The sequence below is a fragment of the Halichoerus grypus genome, chromosome 8 (genome assembly GCF_964656455.1).
Source record: "Halichoerus grypus chromosome 8, mHalGry1.hap1.1, whole genome shotgun sequence".
In the NCBI taxonomy this organism is placed as follows: Eukaryota; Metazoa; Chordata; class Mammalia; order Carnivora; family Phocidae; genus Halichoerus; species Halichoerus grypus.
Window position 1 is genome coordinate 62083127 of NC_135719.1, and position 20189 is coordinate 62103315.

The 20189-nt window shown below is 34.8% G+C and overlaps 1 protein-coding gene across 3 annotated transcripts in view; it reads left to right on the forward strand.

Annotated features, from left to right (window-relative positions):
• The window catches only part of TRPM7 (transient receptor potential cation channel subfamily M member 7), a 117325-nt gene that overhangs the window by 43366 nt on the left and 53770 nt on the right, over positions 1–20189 (forward strand). For all 3 annotated transcript variants that reach the window (XM_078079348.1, XM_078079349.1, XM_078079350.1), the window contains exons 6-13: positions 956–1080; positions 2168–2339; positions 3906–4080; positions 5246–5369; positions 7143–7215; positions 9038–9138; positions 16243–16377; positions 19634–19687. In XM_078079348.1, the coding sequence (XP_077935474.1) occupies positions 956–1080; positions 2168–2339; positions 3906–4080; positions 5246–5369; positions 7143–7215; positions 9038–9138; positions 16243–16377; positions 19634–19687 (959 nt within the window). The remainder of the gene's footprint in view (positions 1–955; positions 1081–2167; positions 2340–3905; positions 4081–5245; positions 5370–7142; positions 7216–9037; positions 9139–16242; positions 16378–19633; positions 19688–20189) is intronic.

The window sequence follows — 20189 nt, forward strand, 5'->3', positions numbered from 1 at the left end:
AAGGCAGCAACTGGAAGACCAGGGAAGATGCTATTTCCATAATCCGGGTGAGGAATGAGATCTCATGCATTATAAAAAGCAAATTGAGTGTTGTATTGGTTTTCTAGGGCTGCCATAACAAAAGACCACAGACTGGGTAGCTTAAACAAAATTAATTTATTTTCTCACAGTTTTGGAGGTCCAAGATCAAGATGTTGGCAGGTTGGTTCCTTCTGAGGCCTCTCTCTGTGGCTTGTAGATGACCACCTTCTCACTGTGGCCTCTTCACCACGCATGTGCATTCCTGGTGGCTCTTTTTGTGTCCCAAAATTTCACCTTCTTAAAAGGACACCAGGCAGATTGATTAGGTCCCCACCCTAGTGGCCTCATTTTTAAATGTATAACCTCTTTAAAGGACCTGTCTCCAAATATGATCACACTTCGAGGTACTGGGATTAGGATTTCAATATATGAATTTTGGGAAGGATACAATTCAACCCCTAAGTGATAATGAGGAGTCATATGCTCCTTTGAATTGTCTTTTCTACTTTTCTCCTAATTTTTGATTCAGTTGGACAACTTTTGTAGTTGCTTGTTGTGTGTGTGTGTGTTTTGCTTATGGTCCTGAGCCATACTCTTCATTTTTTTTTAGATGATGTGTAGAGCAATAACAAAAAACTACAGTTACTTACAGGAGGAATCTAAGAGAGGACTAGGCCTAACAACATGGTAAAAGTTACTTTTACGTGTGTTTCAGGCAGTTGTAGTGATTTGACATTGTGGGGTTTTTTTGTTTTGTTTTGTTTTGGTTTTGGTCCTTGTGTTTTCTTTTGTAAGTTTGTCTTTTGGACCTTGTTGCTTTTTATCTTCGTGTAAAGAAAAATATCAACAATTATAATGTTATAGATTGAGTACAGGATTATTCTGAAAACAGTAACTACTTTCACATAAAGTAAATTAAATTTTATATGAACAGGTGTGGCAAAACATGTTGGTGATGCCCTCAAAGAACACGCTTCCAGATCATCTCGAAAGATTTGCACTATTGGAATAGCACCCTGGGGAGTGATTGAAAACAGAAATGATCTTGTTGGGAGAGATGTAAGAATGATTTTAAAAATTTCTTATATTTGAACTTGTATAAACAAAATTAGAGCAAGAATAGTGCAAGTCACCTTAAACTATTCATGATCATACCATACTTTTCAAATTATGTTTAAAAAGTATTTTCCTGAGGGGCGCCTGGGTGGCTCAGTTGTTGAGCGTCTGCCTTCGGCTCAGGTCATGATCCCGGAGTCCTGGGATTGAGCCCCACATCGGGCTCCCTCCTCCGTAGGGAGCCTGCTTCTCCCTCTCCCATTCCCCCTGCTTGTGTTCCCTCTCACTGTGTCTCTCTCTGTCAAATAAATAAAATCTTAAAAAAAAAAAGTATTTTCCTGAGGTTTTCTTTCTTTTCCTTTTTTCCTGAGGTTTTCTTATGATCCTTCCAAGAATGCATTCATAGATATAAGTAATTGTCATTATAGTATTAGTACGTTTTGGTTTCGGCCTTTCTCTATAACTATTTTACACCTTTTCCAAATCATGCCAGTCTTTGTAATTAAATTTTTAATGACTATGTTATTAAGAACTAATTTTACTGTCACTAAGTTAGTAATCAAATGTTAGTGTTTTATTTGAGTAGGTTAAGGACATGTGAATTGGTTATTAATATTTATCAAGAGAGTACTAGAAAAGAATTACTGAATTATAATGATCACTTTCAAGTGCAATTAAATTTCTAATATCAATTTTAAAGATTGTATGAGGGCTAGAAAAATAGAAAACTATAATTGATATTAGATTGTTCTTATTCAGTGTCCTTTGTGTATTGCACTTTATTCACTAATAACCTAACAGTTTCTTCATACTATATACTCATTTATTTTGTTTCTTTTGCATGTGATAATAAAATAATATATATTCTGCAATAAGAGTTGAAATATAATTGTATGGTCTGACCCATTATTGATTAATCATCAGCTGGCTTAAAAACTTGTGCTTTTTGACATATTGTTTGACATTTTCTATTTGTTACTATATTGTAAATAGAATTTTACCACCTTCTTGCCTTTACAGATTATTTTAAAGTTTATTTTTTCTTTATATTAAATCCTCCCCACTAACTCTTATGTTTGCTATTGTTTAGGTGGTTGCTCCTTATCAAACCTTGTTGAACCCTCTGAGCAAATTGAATGTTCTGAATAATCTACATTCCCATTTCATATTGGTGGATGATGGCACTGTTGGAAAGTATGGGGCAGAAGTCAGACTGAGAAGAGAACTTGAAAAAACTATTAATCAGCAAAGAATTCATGCTAGTAAGGGAATTTATAAATTTGTTATTGTTCAAATTATTCTAGGTATATTAATGGCCAGCAACATTCTAAAAAGGTTCTTTAAAGTGCTCATTTCCTTTTGTGGCAAGACAACATATGAAACAACAAAAATGACCTTAGACAAAATAGACTTAGGGAAAGAAGTCTGAGGCCAAATAGGGTACTCAGATATTGATGCCAAAGCCACAGAAGTTCATTGAAAGCTCTTGCTATTGTAATCCTATTGCAGCCCAAGGAATTCAGAAATATTTTTAATGTGTGATATATTCTAATACATGACTTGAAATTCAGGATTGAAGAGGAAAAAGGAATACTTTATTGCAAAGTAAGAATCATCTTGTTTAAAGTTTATAACATGAATAGGTGTCACTCTTTGGTAGTTAAGTCTTAAAAGTTGGTATTCTTGACACTTGTCTTCCTTTCCAACCACGGTCATACTTTCTGGTTCAACATTTAGATTTTAGTTTCAAAAAGAAGAAATTATATAATCCTAGGACACCAAGGAAGGTGGGGTCTGTGACAAAGTGAAATAGAAATACAAAATTATTGAACGGTGCATTCAGATATGATGGAGTCATATTCTCTCCCGAAATTTAGGAACATTTTAGAATCCTACAGTTACTTGTATTTTGGATTCTCTCACTGCATTGCAGGTTATTGTAAAAACAAAAATTGGTATTCTTCACTAAATCTTTTCTGTTACTCTTGTAGAGGTTCTGGATTTTATTGATCAGTTCCATTTATATAATCCTGACTCTGTCATTAACTTCTATATTAATGTCTCAATGCGTTTGAAATCAGAAATATACATTTTAAAAGTGAATAAAAACAACTATACATTAGAAGTTCAATTCATAGAGTATTGAAAAGCAAACTAGGGGCACCTGGCTGGCTCAGTCGTTAAGCGTCTGCCTTCGGCTCAGGTCATGATCCCAGGGTCCTGGGATCGAGCCCTGCGTTGGGCTCCCTACTCGGTGGGAGGCCTGCTTCTCCCTCTCCCACTCCCCCTGCTTGTGTTCCCTCTCTCGCAGTCTCTCTCTCTCTCTCTGTCAAATAAATAAATCTTTAAAAAAAAAAAAGAAAAGCAAACTAGGGGTGCCTGGCTGGCTTATTTGGTGGAGCATATGACTCTTGATCTTGGGGTTGTAAGTTAGAGCCCCACCTTGAGTGAAGGGATTACTTAAAAAAAATCTTTAAAAAACAAACTAAAAAACAAATTGGCGTTATAAATTTCTTGTCAGGAGTTCAATTAGTGAAATATACAAAATAATTTTCACTTTTCAGTGAATCTGAATTCTAGTGCATGCCTAATCATTTATTTTCTTTGTCATTTAGAACGACTTTAAGTTAATGAAAAAGTAATTCATTCAGTATTTAATTCACTTAGGCTAGATTGGTATCATGTTGAATGCTTGAAATGAAGTCAACACAGTCTTAAAAGAAACTATATTTTGGCTTTTTATTTTTATTTTGTGTTTTGATTAAGTAAAAAATAAGATTAAATTACTGTATTTTGCCTAATGTCTTATAAACTTTTACTTTTTTAAGGAATTGGACAAGGTGTCCCTGTGGTGGCACTTATATTTGAGGGCGGGCCAAATGTTATCCTCACAGTTCTAGAGTATCTTCAAGAAAGTCCTCCTGTTCCAGTTGTTGTTTGTGAAGGAACAGGCAGAGCTGCAGATCTACTAGCATATATTCATAAGCAAACAGAAGAGGGAGGGTAAGTGTGTGATTACAAAAAGATTTCAGTAACTATGTAAAGAGGCTTGTGGCTTTTAAAGTATTAGATTCATTTCAGTATTTTATGAACATGAAAATTTAAAGTTTAATACAATACCTTGTACGGTTTGAGGAAATAGCTTATCTAATACATTATTGGAATGAATTAAAATATAACAGTCTACATAGAGAACAATTTTGCAAGATCTGTCAAACATACAGAGGCACATATCTTTGGACCCATTAGATCCATTTCTAGGAATTGTTTATACAGATGTACTTTTTTATACATGTGAAATACATAAAAAGTTACTCATTACAATGTTTATAAAAGTAAAAGATTGGTACAAAATAGAATGTATATCAAGAGGGCTAGATAAATTATGGTATATCTACATAACAGAATAGTTTGTAGCTAAGAAAGGTTGGTATCTGTGTACTAGATTTGGGAAATTACCAAAGTATATATATGGAAAAAGGAAAGCAGTTGAGATGGAACTGGGCAGATGGAAGATAGTGGGAAAGAGACTTTCACGATGAATTTTCATTTTTATGTTTAATAATGTTTTATATCATCATATTTTTGAGCCATATAAATATATTAACTATGAGGAAGAGAGAAAAATGTGAATGTGCTCATGTGTAAGACATCTTGAAGTATTGCTTAATACACCATAATATCTTAAAATTAGGTTTATAGAGTAGCTTATAAAATGTGAGTAGTGCTGTTGCAGCACATGCCTTGTAAAACAATTTAAAATAATTCAAAGAACTCTGAGAAACAAACTGAGGGTTCTAGAGGGGAGGGGGCTGGGTCAGCCTGGTGATGGGTATTAAAGAGGGCACATTCTGCGTGGAGCACTGGGTGTTATACACAAACAATGAATCATGGAACACTACATCAAAAACTAATGATGTAATGTTTGGTGATTAACATAACATAATAATATTCAAAAAAAAATAATTCAAAGAGAAAAATAACTCCATTTTCCCCCCATATGACTTATAGTTGGGAGTCTCATAAAGGACAATATTTCACTCAGGGTCAAGTATTTAATATTAATACATTATCTCTAAAGGTCTTACATGGATTCACCTATACTTCATATTAGATTCTACAAATAATAGAAATTGAAATCAGTGAATTAATTATGTTTCCTCTCCAGCAATCTTCCTGATGCAGCAGAGCCAGATATTATTTCAACCATCAAAAAAACATTTAACTTTGGCCAGAATGAAGCAGTTCATTTATTTCAAACACTGATGGAGTGCATGAAAAGAAAGGAGCTTGTAAGTAGATTTCAGCAGAATAAGCCTTTTTATTTCATTCAAAACACATTATAAAATAGGTGAAATATTTTTTTTTTAAGATTTTATTTATTTTGAAAGGAAAGAGAGTGCATGTGGGGTGGGGCAAAGGGGGAGGGTGGGGGAGAAAGAAAGAATCTGAAGCAACATCTGCACTGAGCACCGAGCCCCATGTGGGGCTCCATCCTGGGGCTTGATCCTGTGACTGCGAGATCATGACCTGAGCCAAAACCAAGAGTTGGACACTTACCCAACAGAATGAGCCACTCAAGCACCCTGAAATACTTTTGCTTTTAATTTGGATTTAAAATTTTAAAGTATTTTTTAACCATGTAAAGATGTCATTTATTGGGATCTGGGTGGCTCAGTCATTAAGTGTCTGCCTTCGGCTCGGGTCATGATCCCAGGGTCCTGGGATCGGCCCCGCATCGGGCTCCCTGCTCTGCGGGAGGCCTGCTTCTCCCTCTCCCACTCCCCCTGCTTGTGTTCCCTCTCTCACTGTGTCTCTCTCTGTCAAATATATAAATAAAATCTTAAAGAAAAAAAGTCATTTATTGTTTTCTTCAAACAGTGATATCAGAGAAGGATTATAGTTTTTATATGGTATTGAGACATATATTTGCACTTCTGTTTTAGGAAAAGTTTAATAACTAGGCCTCAACAGATTATATCTAGAATCAAGGAGGAACTGTAAAGAGTAGTTAAAGGCATCTCTAAAATATATTTGGAGGGGTGCCTGGCTGGCTCAATCAGTAGAGCAAAGCAACTCTTGATCTCAGGGTTGTACGTTCGAGCCCCACATTGGGTGTAGAGATTACTGGAAAAAAAAAAAAAACTAAAAAAAAAAATAGAATATATTTGGAAAAAAAATTTATTTTACTCTGAATGCTCAAATTAAATTAAAGATCAGTGTTGCTTAATTTCAGTTATCTAAACATGGGCTTAAGTTTTCAGAGATAAAATTTTTTAACAACTATGACAGGTAGATGATAACATGATTTGATCTGTTTTTCATGCATTTCCTTTTTGTACACTAAAGTTGCAAAATGTGTATGGGGTTATGATAGTCTTTTACTTTATGAAAAAATGTTATTAAATAAAAACCTCTCAAGTGGCATTTCACTTCAAATAATTTAAAGAAATTTCCAGTAAAAGGATTGAATAAAACATTTTTCATTCAAGAACACTATTATATAGGGACGCCTGGGTGGCTCAGTTGGTTAAGCGCCTGCCTTCGGCTCAGGTCATGATCCCAGGGTCCTGGGATCGAGTCCTGCATTGGGCTCCCTGCTCAGCGGGGAGCCTTCTCTTCCCTCTGCCTGCCGCTGCCCCTGCTTGTGTGCACTCTCTCTCTTTCTCTCTGACAAATAAATAAACTCTTAAAAAACAAAACAAAACACATATATACATTACTTGAGTTAAATGTTCACTCTGCAGGAAGAACATCAGGATTTACTCAGACATATAATCTGTAGTCTTAGGCCATAAGTTGCTTACTCTAGTAAAGGACCATCTTAAGATAGGTCAAAAAATGAATATAATATGAAACTAAATATTTTTAGTATACTTGCCATTTTTATTTGGTAATGATAGGAGTTTTTTAATTTTGTGGGGATTTTTGGTTGAAATGAAGTAATTTCTGATCAAAAACCCCCCAAAACATTATCTCCCATGTAGTCTGAAATTACTTTTTTTGTACACGTTATGCCTTAGCTTTGAAAATATAAAGGCATAATATTATGAATTGATTTTTAGATCACGGTTTTCCACATTGGATCAGATGAACATCAAGATATAGATGTAGCAATACTTACTGCACTGCTTAAAGGTAAGATTTAGAAATTTTTTTATTTGTAATATCTTATTTATAGCCTATTTATATAAGAGAACTTTTTAATCTAGCTAAATGTTTGGGAACTGAATTTTTCAATAATTGTTCTTTGTGGAAGACACAGTGTTACCTTTCTGTGACAGTAAATGGGCTTTTGTTTTGTCTTGTAGAAATTTAAAAAAATTTTTAATTTCTAGCAGGGTTTTTGCCAGCAGACCCATTTAATTACAGTATTAAGAATGTTGTGCATTTTTAATTGGCTGAAAGCAAGTGTTTAAAGGTAACGAGGTCTTGGTTGATAGAAATTAAAACATTCTTAAACATGCTGTTTTCATTCTGAAAGGAAGTTTGGAAAGAAAGCTAGTGGTATCTTTGAGGACTAAAGGGTTAACACACATCCCATTGAACTGTGTTGTCCTCTCATCTTGCCAAAGACATCCAACCGATAAACAGAATTACAGTGAAAAATCTTGCCAAAAATTAGAAGCTGAAACAGTGTCCCATCTGGGTGGGTACTTGAAAGTCCAGGTATGCAGTGAAGTGACAGGAGCAGAGCAAGAAGACACCGTGTTGTTGTTATTCACAGGAATTTCCCAAATATTAGACCATAATAAATTGCCAATAGAGTAAACATTTAAAAAATACTATAATAAAATATATTTACATCTTGGGAAAAAGACATCATAAATAATAGAAAATCCAGAAACTCTTATAAAGGGAAAGATCAATAAATGGGATTGCATACATAGAAAAAATAAAGAGAGAACACCTAACCTAATATTTGCCATAGACTTCTTTGTGCTAGCCACTGTGTTTTAGTGTTTTATACTGTTTATCATTTAATCTCACAACAACCCTAGGAGGCAGATTTCCTGTTATTTCCTCATTTTATAGGTGAGGAAATTAAAGAATAGGAATCTGGAGGGACCACAAAGAGTTGTTACAAACTAATAGTAAGATGGTGACTACCTCATGGAAAAATGAGTCAATTTATGTAAAAGATGTTAGCAGAATAATATAAATGCTTGGGAAAAATGTGGAAAGATGGTTAATATTATAATTAAAACAAAGTAAATCTTAATACAGAAGCATTTTACTCCCCTCTTGGATATTTTTGTACCATTGATGGATGATATCACCTTTCTGGAACATATTTTGGCAGTATATCAAAAGTTATAAAGTATATATTCTTTACCCAGCATTTTGGCTTCTATAGAATCATCCTATTTAAATAATCAAGCATGTGCATAAAAATATACTCACCAAAAAATTCAAAATAATTTGAATGGCCACTAGAGTGTTTTTTGAATCAACTTTAGTTCACCTGTAAAAGTATTAATATGTATATAAGGTAATCTGTATGTACTGTTCTACAAAACTAAGGTGTGATGTTAAGGTACATCAAATAGGTTACTAAATACTTTGTATAGTATCATACACTTTTGCATAGACAAAAGTATTTGTATGAATTTATATATGCGCAGAAAAGTGCATGTTCTTTGTGGAAGACAAAGGATGTTTTTCATAATCTTAACATGGTACTGTCTCTGTGATAGAAACAGATATCTTTGTTTTATTCTTACTGTTCTGCATTCTGAATTGTTTGCAATGAATGAGGCTGTGTGTTTTCTGTAGTTGGAAAATAAAAGCCCTCAACCCTGGGGGGTAACCTTATCTCTCTGAGGCAGGCTGCCTCTGAACAGTGACTGAAATGAGCTATGTAAGTTAATTAAAAGGGAATGGGGAGAATTCATAAGTGCTCACATTTTAATAGAGATAAATTAATTGATCTTGTCAACTGTTTTCTCTGTTCACTTAGGCACTAATGCATCTGCATTTGACCAGCTCATCCTTACATTGGCATGGGATAGAGTTGACATTGCCAAAAATCATGTGTTTGTTTATGGACAGCAGTGGCTGGTATGTAAATAATCTATATACACTATGAAATTAAATTAGACTGTGTAATAACCAAGTATTTGCTGGAACTGTGATCTAACTTGACATTTTATGTCTGCCTAAAATGCAAAATTGGTTTAGCTAAACATTTCTACAGCATCCAGATCCATTTAGGATTTAATAAGTTCTGTTTTCCTCATGATAAAACCTTACTTTCTATAGGGTATAGATCGCTAAAAATCCTAGAACTGAAAGAAGTCTTAGAAATAGTGCCTATACATCTGTTTTTTTTTTTTTTTAAGACTTTACTTATTTTGACAGAGAGAGCACAAGTAGGCAGAGCGGCACGCAGAGACAGAGGGAGGGGGAGAAGCAGGCTCTCTGCTGAGCAGGGAGCCCAATGTGGGTCTTGATCCCAGGACCCTGGGATCATGACCTGAGCCGAAGGCAGCCACTTAACCGACTGAGCCACCCAGGCGCCCGTACATCTGTTTATCAGGGATATTGGCCTGTAATTTTCTTGGGTCATTATCTGAATTTGCTATCAGGTTAATGCTAGCATCATAAAATAAGTTTGGAAGAGTTTCCTCCTCCTTTATTTTTTGGAAGAGATTAAGAAGGATTGGTATTAATTCTTTGAATGTTTGGTAGTATTCACCAGTGAGCAGCCTGGTCCTGCTCTCCTGTTTGTTGATAGGTTTTTGATTATTGATTCGATCTCCTTACTAGTGATTGGTCTGTTCATATTTTCCATTTCATCATGATTCAGTCTTGGTAGGTTGTATTTTCCCAGGAATTTAGCCATTTCTTCTAGGTTGTCCAATTTTTTTTAAAGCATTTATTTGTTTGAGAGAGAGAGAGAGAAGGAGAGAGCACAAGCAGGAGGAGCGGAAGAGGGAGAGGGAAAACCAGGCTCCCCTCAGAGTAGGGAGCCCATAGGTTGTGCTTTTTTTTTTTTTTTAATTAATTTATTTAAAGATTTTCTTTATTTGACAGAGAGAGACACAGCGAGAGAGGGAACACAAGCAGGGGGTTGGGAAGGGGAGAAGCAGGCTTCCTGCTGAGCAGGGAGGAGCCCTATGCAGGGCTCCATCCCAGGACCCCGGGATCATGACCTGAGCCGAAGGCAGATGCTTAACAACTGAATTGTTTGCAATGAATGAGGCGCCCCCATTTTTTATTTTTAAGATTTTATTTATTTGAGAGAGAGACAGAACATGAGAGAGAGCACGAGCAGTGGGCAGGGGTTGAGGGAGAGGGAGAAGCAGACTGCCCACTGAGCAGGGAGCCCGACATGGGGCTCAGACCCAGGACCCCATGATCATGACCTGAGCCGAAGTCAGACACTTAGCCGACTGAGCCACCCAAGGCACCTGGTTGTCCCAATTTTGTAGTATATAATCGTTCATAGTAGTCTCTTATAATCATTTGTATTTCTGTGGTATTAGTTGTAACATCTCCTGTTTTATTTCTTATTTTGAGTCCTCTCCTTTTTTTGGTGAGTCTAACTAAAGGTTTCTCAACCTTTCGTTTATCTTTTCAAGGAACCAGCTCTTAATTTGATCTTCTTTATGTTATTTTAGTTTCTATTTCATTAATTTCTATTTTAATCTTTCTTATTTCCTTCTTACCAATTTTGGATTATTTTGTTTATTCTTTTTCTCATTCCTTGAGATGTAAAGTTAGGTGTTTGAGACTTTTAAAATTTCTTGAGATAGGCATTTATTGCTGTCAGCTTTCCTCTTAGAACTGCTTTTGCTCCATTCTACAAATTTTGGTATTTTTATTTCCATTTTCAGTTGTTTCAAGGTATTTTTGTTTGTTTCTTCTTTGACTCACTGGTTGTTCAGTGGCATGTTATTTAATTTTCACATATTTGTGAATTTTCCAGTTCTTTTTCATAGAACTCATTTCTAGTTTCATACCATTGTGGTTGGAAAAGATGATTGATATGATTTCAGTCCTCCTAATTTTATTAAGACTTGTTTTATGGCCTACCATATGATCTAGCCTGGAAAATATTCCATATTCACTTGACAGAATGTGTGTTCTTTTGCTTTTGGATGGGGATGTTCTGTAAATATCTGTTAAGTCCATTTAAGGCCAGTATTTTCTTATTGATTTTCTGTCTGGATGATCTATCTATCGATGTAAGGGGGGTGTATTAAAGTATCCTACCATTACTGTATTGCTGTCTCTTTCTCCCTTTGTGTCTTTTATTATTTGCTTTATATATTTAGGTCCTCCTGGGTTGAATGCATAAATATTTACAAATGTTGGTTGGATTGACTCCTTTATTATCATGTAATGCCTTCTTTGTCTTATTACAGTGTTCGTTTTAAAGTCTGTTTTGTCTGAGATAAGTATCGCTATTCCATCTGTCTTTTGGTTTCCATTTGCAGGGAATATCTTATTCTGTCCCTTCACTTTTAGTCTGTGACTTTACATCTAAAATGAATCTCTTGCAGGCATCATATAGGTGATGAGTCTTGGTTTTGTTTTTTTTTTTTTAATCCATTTAAACGCTGTGCATTTTGATTGGAACATTTAGTCCATTTATGTTTAAAGTAATTATTGATAGCTATGTACTTACTGCCGTTTTGTTCATTGTTTTCTGGCTTGATGGATTAATGGATAAGGAAATTGTGTATATATACAATGGAGTATTATTCAGCCATAAGAAAGACTGAAATCTTGGTATTTGCAACAACATAGATGGATCTTGAGATCATTATGCTAGGTGAAATATAAATACAATGTGATCTCTTTTATATGTGGAATTAAAAAAGAAAAATCAAGCTCATAGATAACAGAACAGATTGGGGTGGGGAAATGGGGAAAATGGGTGAAGGGATCAAAAGGTTAAAAGAAAAAAGAAGGGAAAGGGGGGAGGAAGGAAGGAATGAAAAGGGAAAAAAGAAATAGTCCTCTATGTACAAGAGAATTCATTACAAAAAAAAAAAAAAGAATTCATTACAGTGTTATCTTAGATGTTTAGACAGTTCCTTCCATGGTCTTTCCCATCTCCCATCTTACTAAATGGCAACAACCTTTTCCCAGTTTGGGGATAAGAAATCTTAGTGTCGTTTTTTATTTTCTCTTTTTCATATATTCCAGTCCGATTCCATTTGTAAATGTTTTCAGATCTACTTTCAAAATACCCAATTTTTTATCATCCTGGTCCAATCTGCTATCAGCCTTCTATACTGTTTTAGTAGCATCCTCCTTGGTTTCCTTATTCTCATTCTTCCTCTTAGACAGAAGATGGATCACATCACATTTACACAGAGCATAATCCAGAGCCCTTATGATGGCCTATAGGGCTTCACATCTTCTGCCCTATTAACTACCTCTCTTACCTTATGTGTTAACACCATTCCCTTTGCACTCTTTTATGTAGCCATATTGGCGTCTTCTTAAAACATACTAAGAATGCTCCCCTCATCTTTGTACTTGCTATTTTTTTCTCTCTGGAACAGTTTCCTCCAGATGCCTACCTGGACTTGATTTTTCTTTTTCTCTTTACCTTTTTTTTAAAAAAACATTTATTTAAGTAATGTCTGTTACCCAATATGGGGCTCAAACTCACGACCCCGAGATCAAGAGTTACATGCTCTTCTGTCTGAGCCAGCCAGGCACCCCTCTTTTTCTGGTTTCTAACCAAACATGTCCTCCTCAGGCTTTTACTGTCCACCCTATTTTATTAAGGTTTATTTACTTCAGAGAGAGAGAGCACAAGCGTGTGTGGGTGGGGGGAGGGGCAGAGAGAGAATCCCAAGCAGATTCCACGCTGAGTGTAGACCCTGACTTGGAGCTTGATCTCATAACCCTGAGATCAGGACCTGAGCCAAAACCAAGAGTCAGTCGCTCAACTGATTGCACCACCCAGGCACCCCATCCACCCTACTTTATTAGCAGTCCCCTGTGACAGCATTTTCTGTGTTCTTTGCCATTTTTTTCTTTAGCATTTATCACCATATATCTTAGCCATTTGTTTCTCTTTCTACTCCTAGAAAGTAAATTTTACAGAAGCAAGAATATTTAAAAAAAAAAAGAATTTTTTTGTTAACCTGCTGTATTCACAGACTGGCATAGTAAACACTTGACAAATTTTTGTTATATGTCTGAATCACTGGGAATCTTGGCAAAATAAATGTTCATCCCCACCTTGGATTATTTTATCCAGTCTTTACAGAGGATGAGCTAGATCTTTTCTATCTACAAAGTGTAAACAGCAAATTGCAGAAAAGTATGCATAGCATGAACTTCATTGTAGCAAATTCTGTTTATGGATGTACACACATTCAGGCATATCTGCAGGCACTGTGTAGTCATAGAACCTTTCTGGAAACTCTTATTATGGGATATGTTTGTAGAGATGAGGGCCAGAGGAGACAAAGTTTCATTTTATACCAATTTGGTATTTGATTATTTTTTTAAACCATGGGAATGTATTTCCTATAAATAATAAAGAATAGTCACTTCCATTCTTGTAGGAATAGTAAAAAAGAATAGTCACTTTCATTCTTGTAGGACTACAGTGGAAAAAATTAATGTTAATCAGCTGTGGTAAAACTGTAACAGTAAACCAACCTTTTATTTCCTTGAATAACTTCATTGGGGTTTTAAATCTCAGATGTAAAGGCATGGACAAAGCCTTTATCTTCTATGTATATGCGGTTTATGTCATGGATTTGTTCTGCACAATTATTATCTATTTGATTTTGTGCTTTCCTTCATGCTAGAGTTTGCAGCATAATTGTTTTACTGTTTTTACTCTTCATTTGTTAGGAGTTCAGAATGCATTGAATGTATGAAGAAATGCGGAACAAAACAGATACTTTTTCTTTAAACCTTTTTTTCTCAGATGTGAAAATTTTGTCAGGGTTTATTTTGTTTTAAGGCTGTGGTTATAAACCTAATTCAGATAGAATGTTTCTTTTTGTTCAATTCAGATAGAACCTGTCAGTTTTATTATGACCTTTTTATTATATGAAAATTGACTTTCATTGAGTGCATTTCTATACAAATTTAAAAAAAACAATATAATGCCCTATTGTAATAAAGACAAATGAAGGTGATTTATAATAAAAATAGATACTTCAGTGCAGAGGTGCTTAAGAATGGCAACATATAGATAGCATAACTAATTAGATGCTTACACTTATTTTATGTAGAATCAGTGTAAATGCTGCAGTTGTTAGTGCACACTAATACCGAATGTTGTTGGTGACTTAAATTCCATGCGAGCAGAAAAACACCCATGAAGATGATCAAATAGGAATTAAGAGTACAGATAGTTAATGTTAGAATAAGTAATAACATCAGAATTATTTGTATGTGGTAAGAGAAAGAATCTTAACTAGAATAGGAATAACATGCCATGATAAATGACCAGTTGTTAGTATGAGAAAATAAGTTTTACAGTGTTATTAATTAGTTTGGCCTTATCTTTAAGTGCAGTGTCAAAATATTTCCCTTGTTATGACATAGAACTGAGTGGTAAAAAAATACTGCAGAAAAAAGATCTTTCATCTTGAAAACCCATCATGTGTAAGGTTTGCATTTAGTCTATATCCTGAAAAAGATCTTGGTGACCAAATCCTTTGCTGAGTGATGAAAATAGAGGATACATTGGAGAAGGAAATGTTAATAGAAGCTACTGTAGAGAAGTTGTATAGTTGTCTAGTAAACTTCTGAAGACAGAATCAGAGTAAGATTGGAAAATGAGAGGTAAAAAAAAAAACAATCATTTTGGTATTGATTTTTCACCACAAAGTTTTATTTTATCATATGGTACCAAAATATTAAAAATAGACAGAAGTTGGGGTGCTTGGGTGGCTCAGGTGGTTAAGCATCTGCCTTCGGCTCAGGTCATGATCCCAGGGTCCTGGGATCAAGCCCTGCATCGGACTCTCTGCTCCGCGGGGAGCCTGCTTCTCCCTCTCCCTCTGCCTACAGCTCTCTCTCTCTCTCTCTGTCAAATAAATAAAATCTTAAAAAAATATATACAGAAGCAATAATATGAGATATTAAAGTATCTTAATATCATACATATAAAATATATTAATATTAAATATATTAATGTTCTATTAATAAAATACCCTTTATTAACAGTACTTAATGAAATCTCTGTATTTGTGTCTCCACTAATTTAATAGCATTTGATTCAGAGTTTGTTGAAATCTATCTAAAGAGTCCCTAAAAACTTAAAAGGGACAGCTTATAAATGCTGACTGATATACATGTGTTACATTAAACTCAAACAGCACAGATTGTGTTGCTGTTTGGAGATGTTATTTTTCTCTAATGGTGAATAATTCTGTTAAAGTTCTAAAGAAAGCTAAGTACCATCTTACCTAATTTATATGGTGGTTGTATTTTTGGAAAGTTCATTTTGTAAAACAAACCGTGACAATACTTTGTGTTTATATGTAAAGCAGAACTATTGCATTTTTATTCATGAACATATAACAGGATAACAAAGTTGTGTGAGATATGGGACAATTCCTTTTTGAGTGAAATTGTCTGGCATGTTGTATGATCTCTGGTATCCTTTGAATGTTGGTAATAATAGCCCCCAGTTATTGAAATGATCCCTCAAAAAAAACCTTTCCTAAACATTGAGAACTGTTGCTCTTAAGATATTTTTCCCCTAAATTGACTTAATGATGGATTCTTTTTTTTTTTTATCCCTATATAACACTTACTCTCCTGCAGAAATACTGCTTATGAAATGTTCTTTGGGGAATGCTACCCTATAGAGGTCTTTTCTGCTATTCTCTTTATACCTTGAGTCTTAGCCTTTTATTATTTTGCGTGGGTGGTTTTTTTTTTTTTTTTGAGGTGGGGGCGGGGCAGAGCAAGAGGGAGAGAGAGGGAATCTTAGCAGGCTCCGCACACAGCGTGGAACTGGATGCGGGGCTTGATCTCACAACCCTGAAATCATGACCTGAGCCAAACTCAAGAGTTGAAGACTTAACTGGCTGAGCCCCCCAGGTGCCCCTATTTTGCATCTTTTTAATTTTGTTCTAATACTGTTCAGGAACAAATAAGGACTTGCATTTAGAACTATTTGTATAATTAGACTGTGAAATATATTGATTAATTTTTATTTTCTTTTAGGTTGGGTCCTTGGAACAAGCTATGCTTGATGCTCTTGTAATGGATAGAGTTGCGTTTGTGAAACTTCTTATTGAAAATGGAGTAAGCATGCATAAATTCCTTACCATTCCTAGACTGGAAGAACTTTATAACACAGTAAGTATATGTTAAAATTCTTTGTTGACTAAGGTTATCTCTTTGGGAAGTGTCATTGTACCTGAACATATCCAGTTCTACTGCTAAAACCTTTAATGATTTTCTTGATTACTTGGAAGAATTACAGCCAGTGTTAGGGTGGGTTGGTTATGTGACAATCTGAAACCCTTTCCTTGTTTCTGAGATTTTCCCTGTCACCATAGTCACATAGGAAGGAGGTAAAGTGTTAATAACCCTGTCTCCCATTCCTTCCCCTCATCCCTTTTTAAAACCATAGGATCAGCTTCTTAATTACAGTCATTGTATTTTCTTCTTCTTCTTCTTTTTTTTTCTCTTGGGTGGTCATTTGTTACACCAAACTTCTTTTGATGCCTTTTCTTAATGGATAAATTACACATTGTTTTTTGTTTTCTCCTTTTTTTTTTTTTACATGTGTGATTTTGACCTTGTGGTATCCCTTTTTTAGCTTACATACAATTTTTCGTTTTTTTTCTAGAGAGCTCCTGAAAACTGTTTCCTTTACAAAGCCTTTCTCAGTTCATGTGTCTAGCATTGGAGAGAGTAAATACTGCCCTTGTTACTGGTTTTCCATGTTACCAACATTAATTTAATTGTACTATATTTTGAGGTACACTATTACCAAATCCTAGCTTTCTAACTTTGACTTCTCTGCAAAGCTGTCTGTTCATTCATCAATTTCTGCCTGTTTATCTCCTCCTTTTCATTCCTAATGTCTGTACTTTGTGTTTATAGCAGTCTTATTATAGTAATCTAATCTAATCTTGTCCTTTCTTCAAATCAATTCTTTAAGCTAATTATTATAACCCTATATTTTACCATATCTTTCCCCAGTTAAAAAAATCTTTGATAGCTCCCCAGTGTGTATAGAATAATACCCAAGCTCTTAGCTTGATTTCCAAAGTTTTTCAGCTTTTGAGATTTTGCCCTAGCTAACTGTCACTTGGCCTTTTATTCCCACACCCACCTTCCCATACTGGATGTTTCATTTATGTTTCTACCTATTATTAGTCCCCCAAAATATAAACTTTTTAAAAAAGCATTTCTTGTATACACACTGCTGGTGTGTGTTTTTCTCAGCTACTCTGCACTTACTGGAATTTTATTCATTATTTAGAACATAGTTCTAATCTGTGCCACTCCTCCACGAACCCATTGGCATAGTTAGTTGAGGACAATTATATCTTCCCTGTGGATTGTAAGTTTCTTTTGAGTAGGGATTATATCTTTATTTTCCCCCATTTTTTTTTCTTTAATAGTATCTAGCACAGTTAGATTGAACTTTGTTGGCATTCTACTCTTTCTAGCAAACAGGTATAAAAATTAAAAGGATTATTCATTGTGCTGAAGTACTAAGGTATACCCCTGAAATGTAAAGCAGTTATAAAAGTAATAAAAAATAAAAATTGATCCCATTAGCAAGACAGGTAATTTTTTTAATTGTGTAACTCAGAGTTATCAAGATGATATTTACTTTTCAGCATCAGTTATTGATAAGCTTTGTTTAAAGTTAAAGGATTATATAACATGATAAAGTAGTGGTTCTCAAACTTTGTTATCAGGGTCCTATTACATAAAAAGTTGTTGGGGACTTAAAAGAGCTGTTCTAAAGAGGGTTTATTTATGTGTGTCGGTATTTACCGCATTAGACTGTAAAATCAAGAAATTTAAAAAATACTAATTTTAAGTAACAACACTAAATCCATTACATGTTAACACAAATAACATTTTTCAAGAAAAATAGATTAGTGAGGAGAGTAGAATAGTTTTACTGTCTTACAAATCTCTTTATATGGCTTCCTAGAAGGTAGCTTTTGAATTTAATCTTACGATGTTGCACAAGAAACCTCTGGAAAACTCCACTGAACACTGAGAGAAATGAAAAAATGCAAATAACACGTGGTTTTTTTGTTTGTTTGTTTGTTTGTTTGTTTGTTTTGGGGGGGAGAGGGGCAAAGGAAGAGGGAGAGAGAATCTTAAGCTGGCTGAGCACGGAGCCTGACATAGGGCTCAATTTCACGACCGTTAGATCACGACCTGAGTGGAAACTAAGAGTTGGATACTTAACCAACTGGGCCACCCAGGTGCCCTAAATGAAAATAACATCTTAACATGATTCTGAAAGTACTTTTGATCTCATGGACTGCCTAAAAGGGTCTTGGGGGCCCTCGGGAGCTAACTGGACCACGCTTTGAAAACTGCTGTATTAAAGTATATTTATTTTATACTTAGAAGTTATATTTAACATTAATGGACTAAGATAAAATAGAATTCTCAGTATTACTTTTCTGTATGATTAGGGAAAATACAATGAAACTTGCCAATACCTAAAAAATATGAAATATTTCATATTTTTAAAAAAATTAACATAAGGAGAAGAATTGCCAGAGAGAACTCAGCTCCTGAGTGGATAGATTAAATATTATAAAAAGAAAGAGCAAAGTAAGGCAAAATAAGAGTTTATACCCAGTATTAGGAACAGTCATCTTTAGATGTTATGTAGAATTTTATTTTATTTTATTCTAAAGATTTTATTTGACAGAGAGAGAGACCGCGAGAGAGGGAATACAAGCAGGGGGAGTGGGAGAGGGAGAAGCAGGCTTCCCACAGAGCAGGGAGCCCAATGCGGGGCTCGATCCCAGGACCCTGGGATCATGACCTGAGCCGAAGGCAGACGCCTAATGACTAAGCCACCCAGGCGCCCCTAGATATTATGTAGAATTTTAAAGCTGGGGCGCCTGGGTAGCTGTCAGTTAAGTGTCTGCTTTCAATTCAGGTCATGATCCTGAAGTCTGGGGATCGAGTCCCGCGTCAGGCTCCCTGCTCAGTGGAGGGTCTGCTTCTCCCTTTTCCTCTGTCCTGTTCATGCTCTCTCTCTTGCTCTCTCTCAAATAAATAAAATTTTTAAAAAATTAAAAAAGTGTACAGCTCCATTCAATGAAAGAAATGTAAATTAAAGATAGAATTGTAAAGCTTTCAAAGTTTGCATGATTTAAAATTTGTGTTTTTGCATAAGTAAAACATAACCTAAATTATACATCTTTTTGAAGGTAAATACGACGATATGAAATGGTTTATCTTTTTCTTTGCTCCATTTTATGAACAGAACTCATTTAGCTGAAAAACAATATAATTTGAGCAACAATATAATTTCATAAAGTCCTGTAAGTAACAAAAGAAGTTGTTACATTATTTTGAAGAAAAATAATAATTTGCTTTAATTTTTTTTTCCTTAAAGAAACAAGGTCCAACTAATCCAATGCTATTTCATCTTGTTCGGGATGTCAAACAGGTAAGAGTTTATTTTTGTTTTTGAAAATGCTATTTTCAAAATTGGTTATACTTCATCTGTTTCAAAAACACATTTAAATATTGTACATCTTAAAAATATCAATAAAATGACATTTAGAGCAAGATAAAATAAGGGCTAAGTTTGTGGTAACGTAGTAGTAAAGAGCATAATATATCAGAAATCAAGAAAAAGAAAAATTTATGAAATTAAGACCAATTTTTCTGAGTTTCTAGTCATATGAGATCCATTGTGATGAATTTTATAATGCTCATTGGTCCCTAAACAAAGATCATTGATAGAATGTATCTTCTTTCTCTGTGTTCAAAAGAAATTTTTACCTCGACCAGTAAAGGACATTGAGTAAAGACATTGAAGGATATACTGGATGGTGATCTTCGTGGCAGATTTTGCCAGTAAAAATGCTGAAATGTTGAAATCATGCATGAATGCTCTCTTTAATATCCACTATTGATCATGATCTAAAGCCATTCTGTGGTGACCA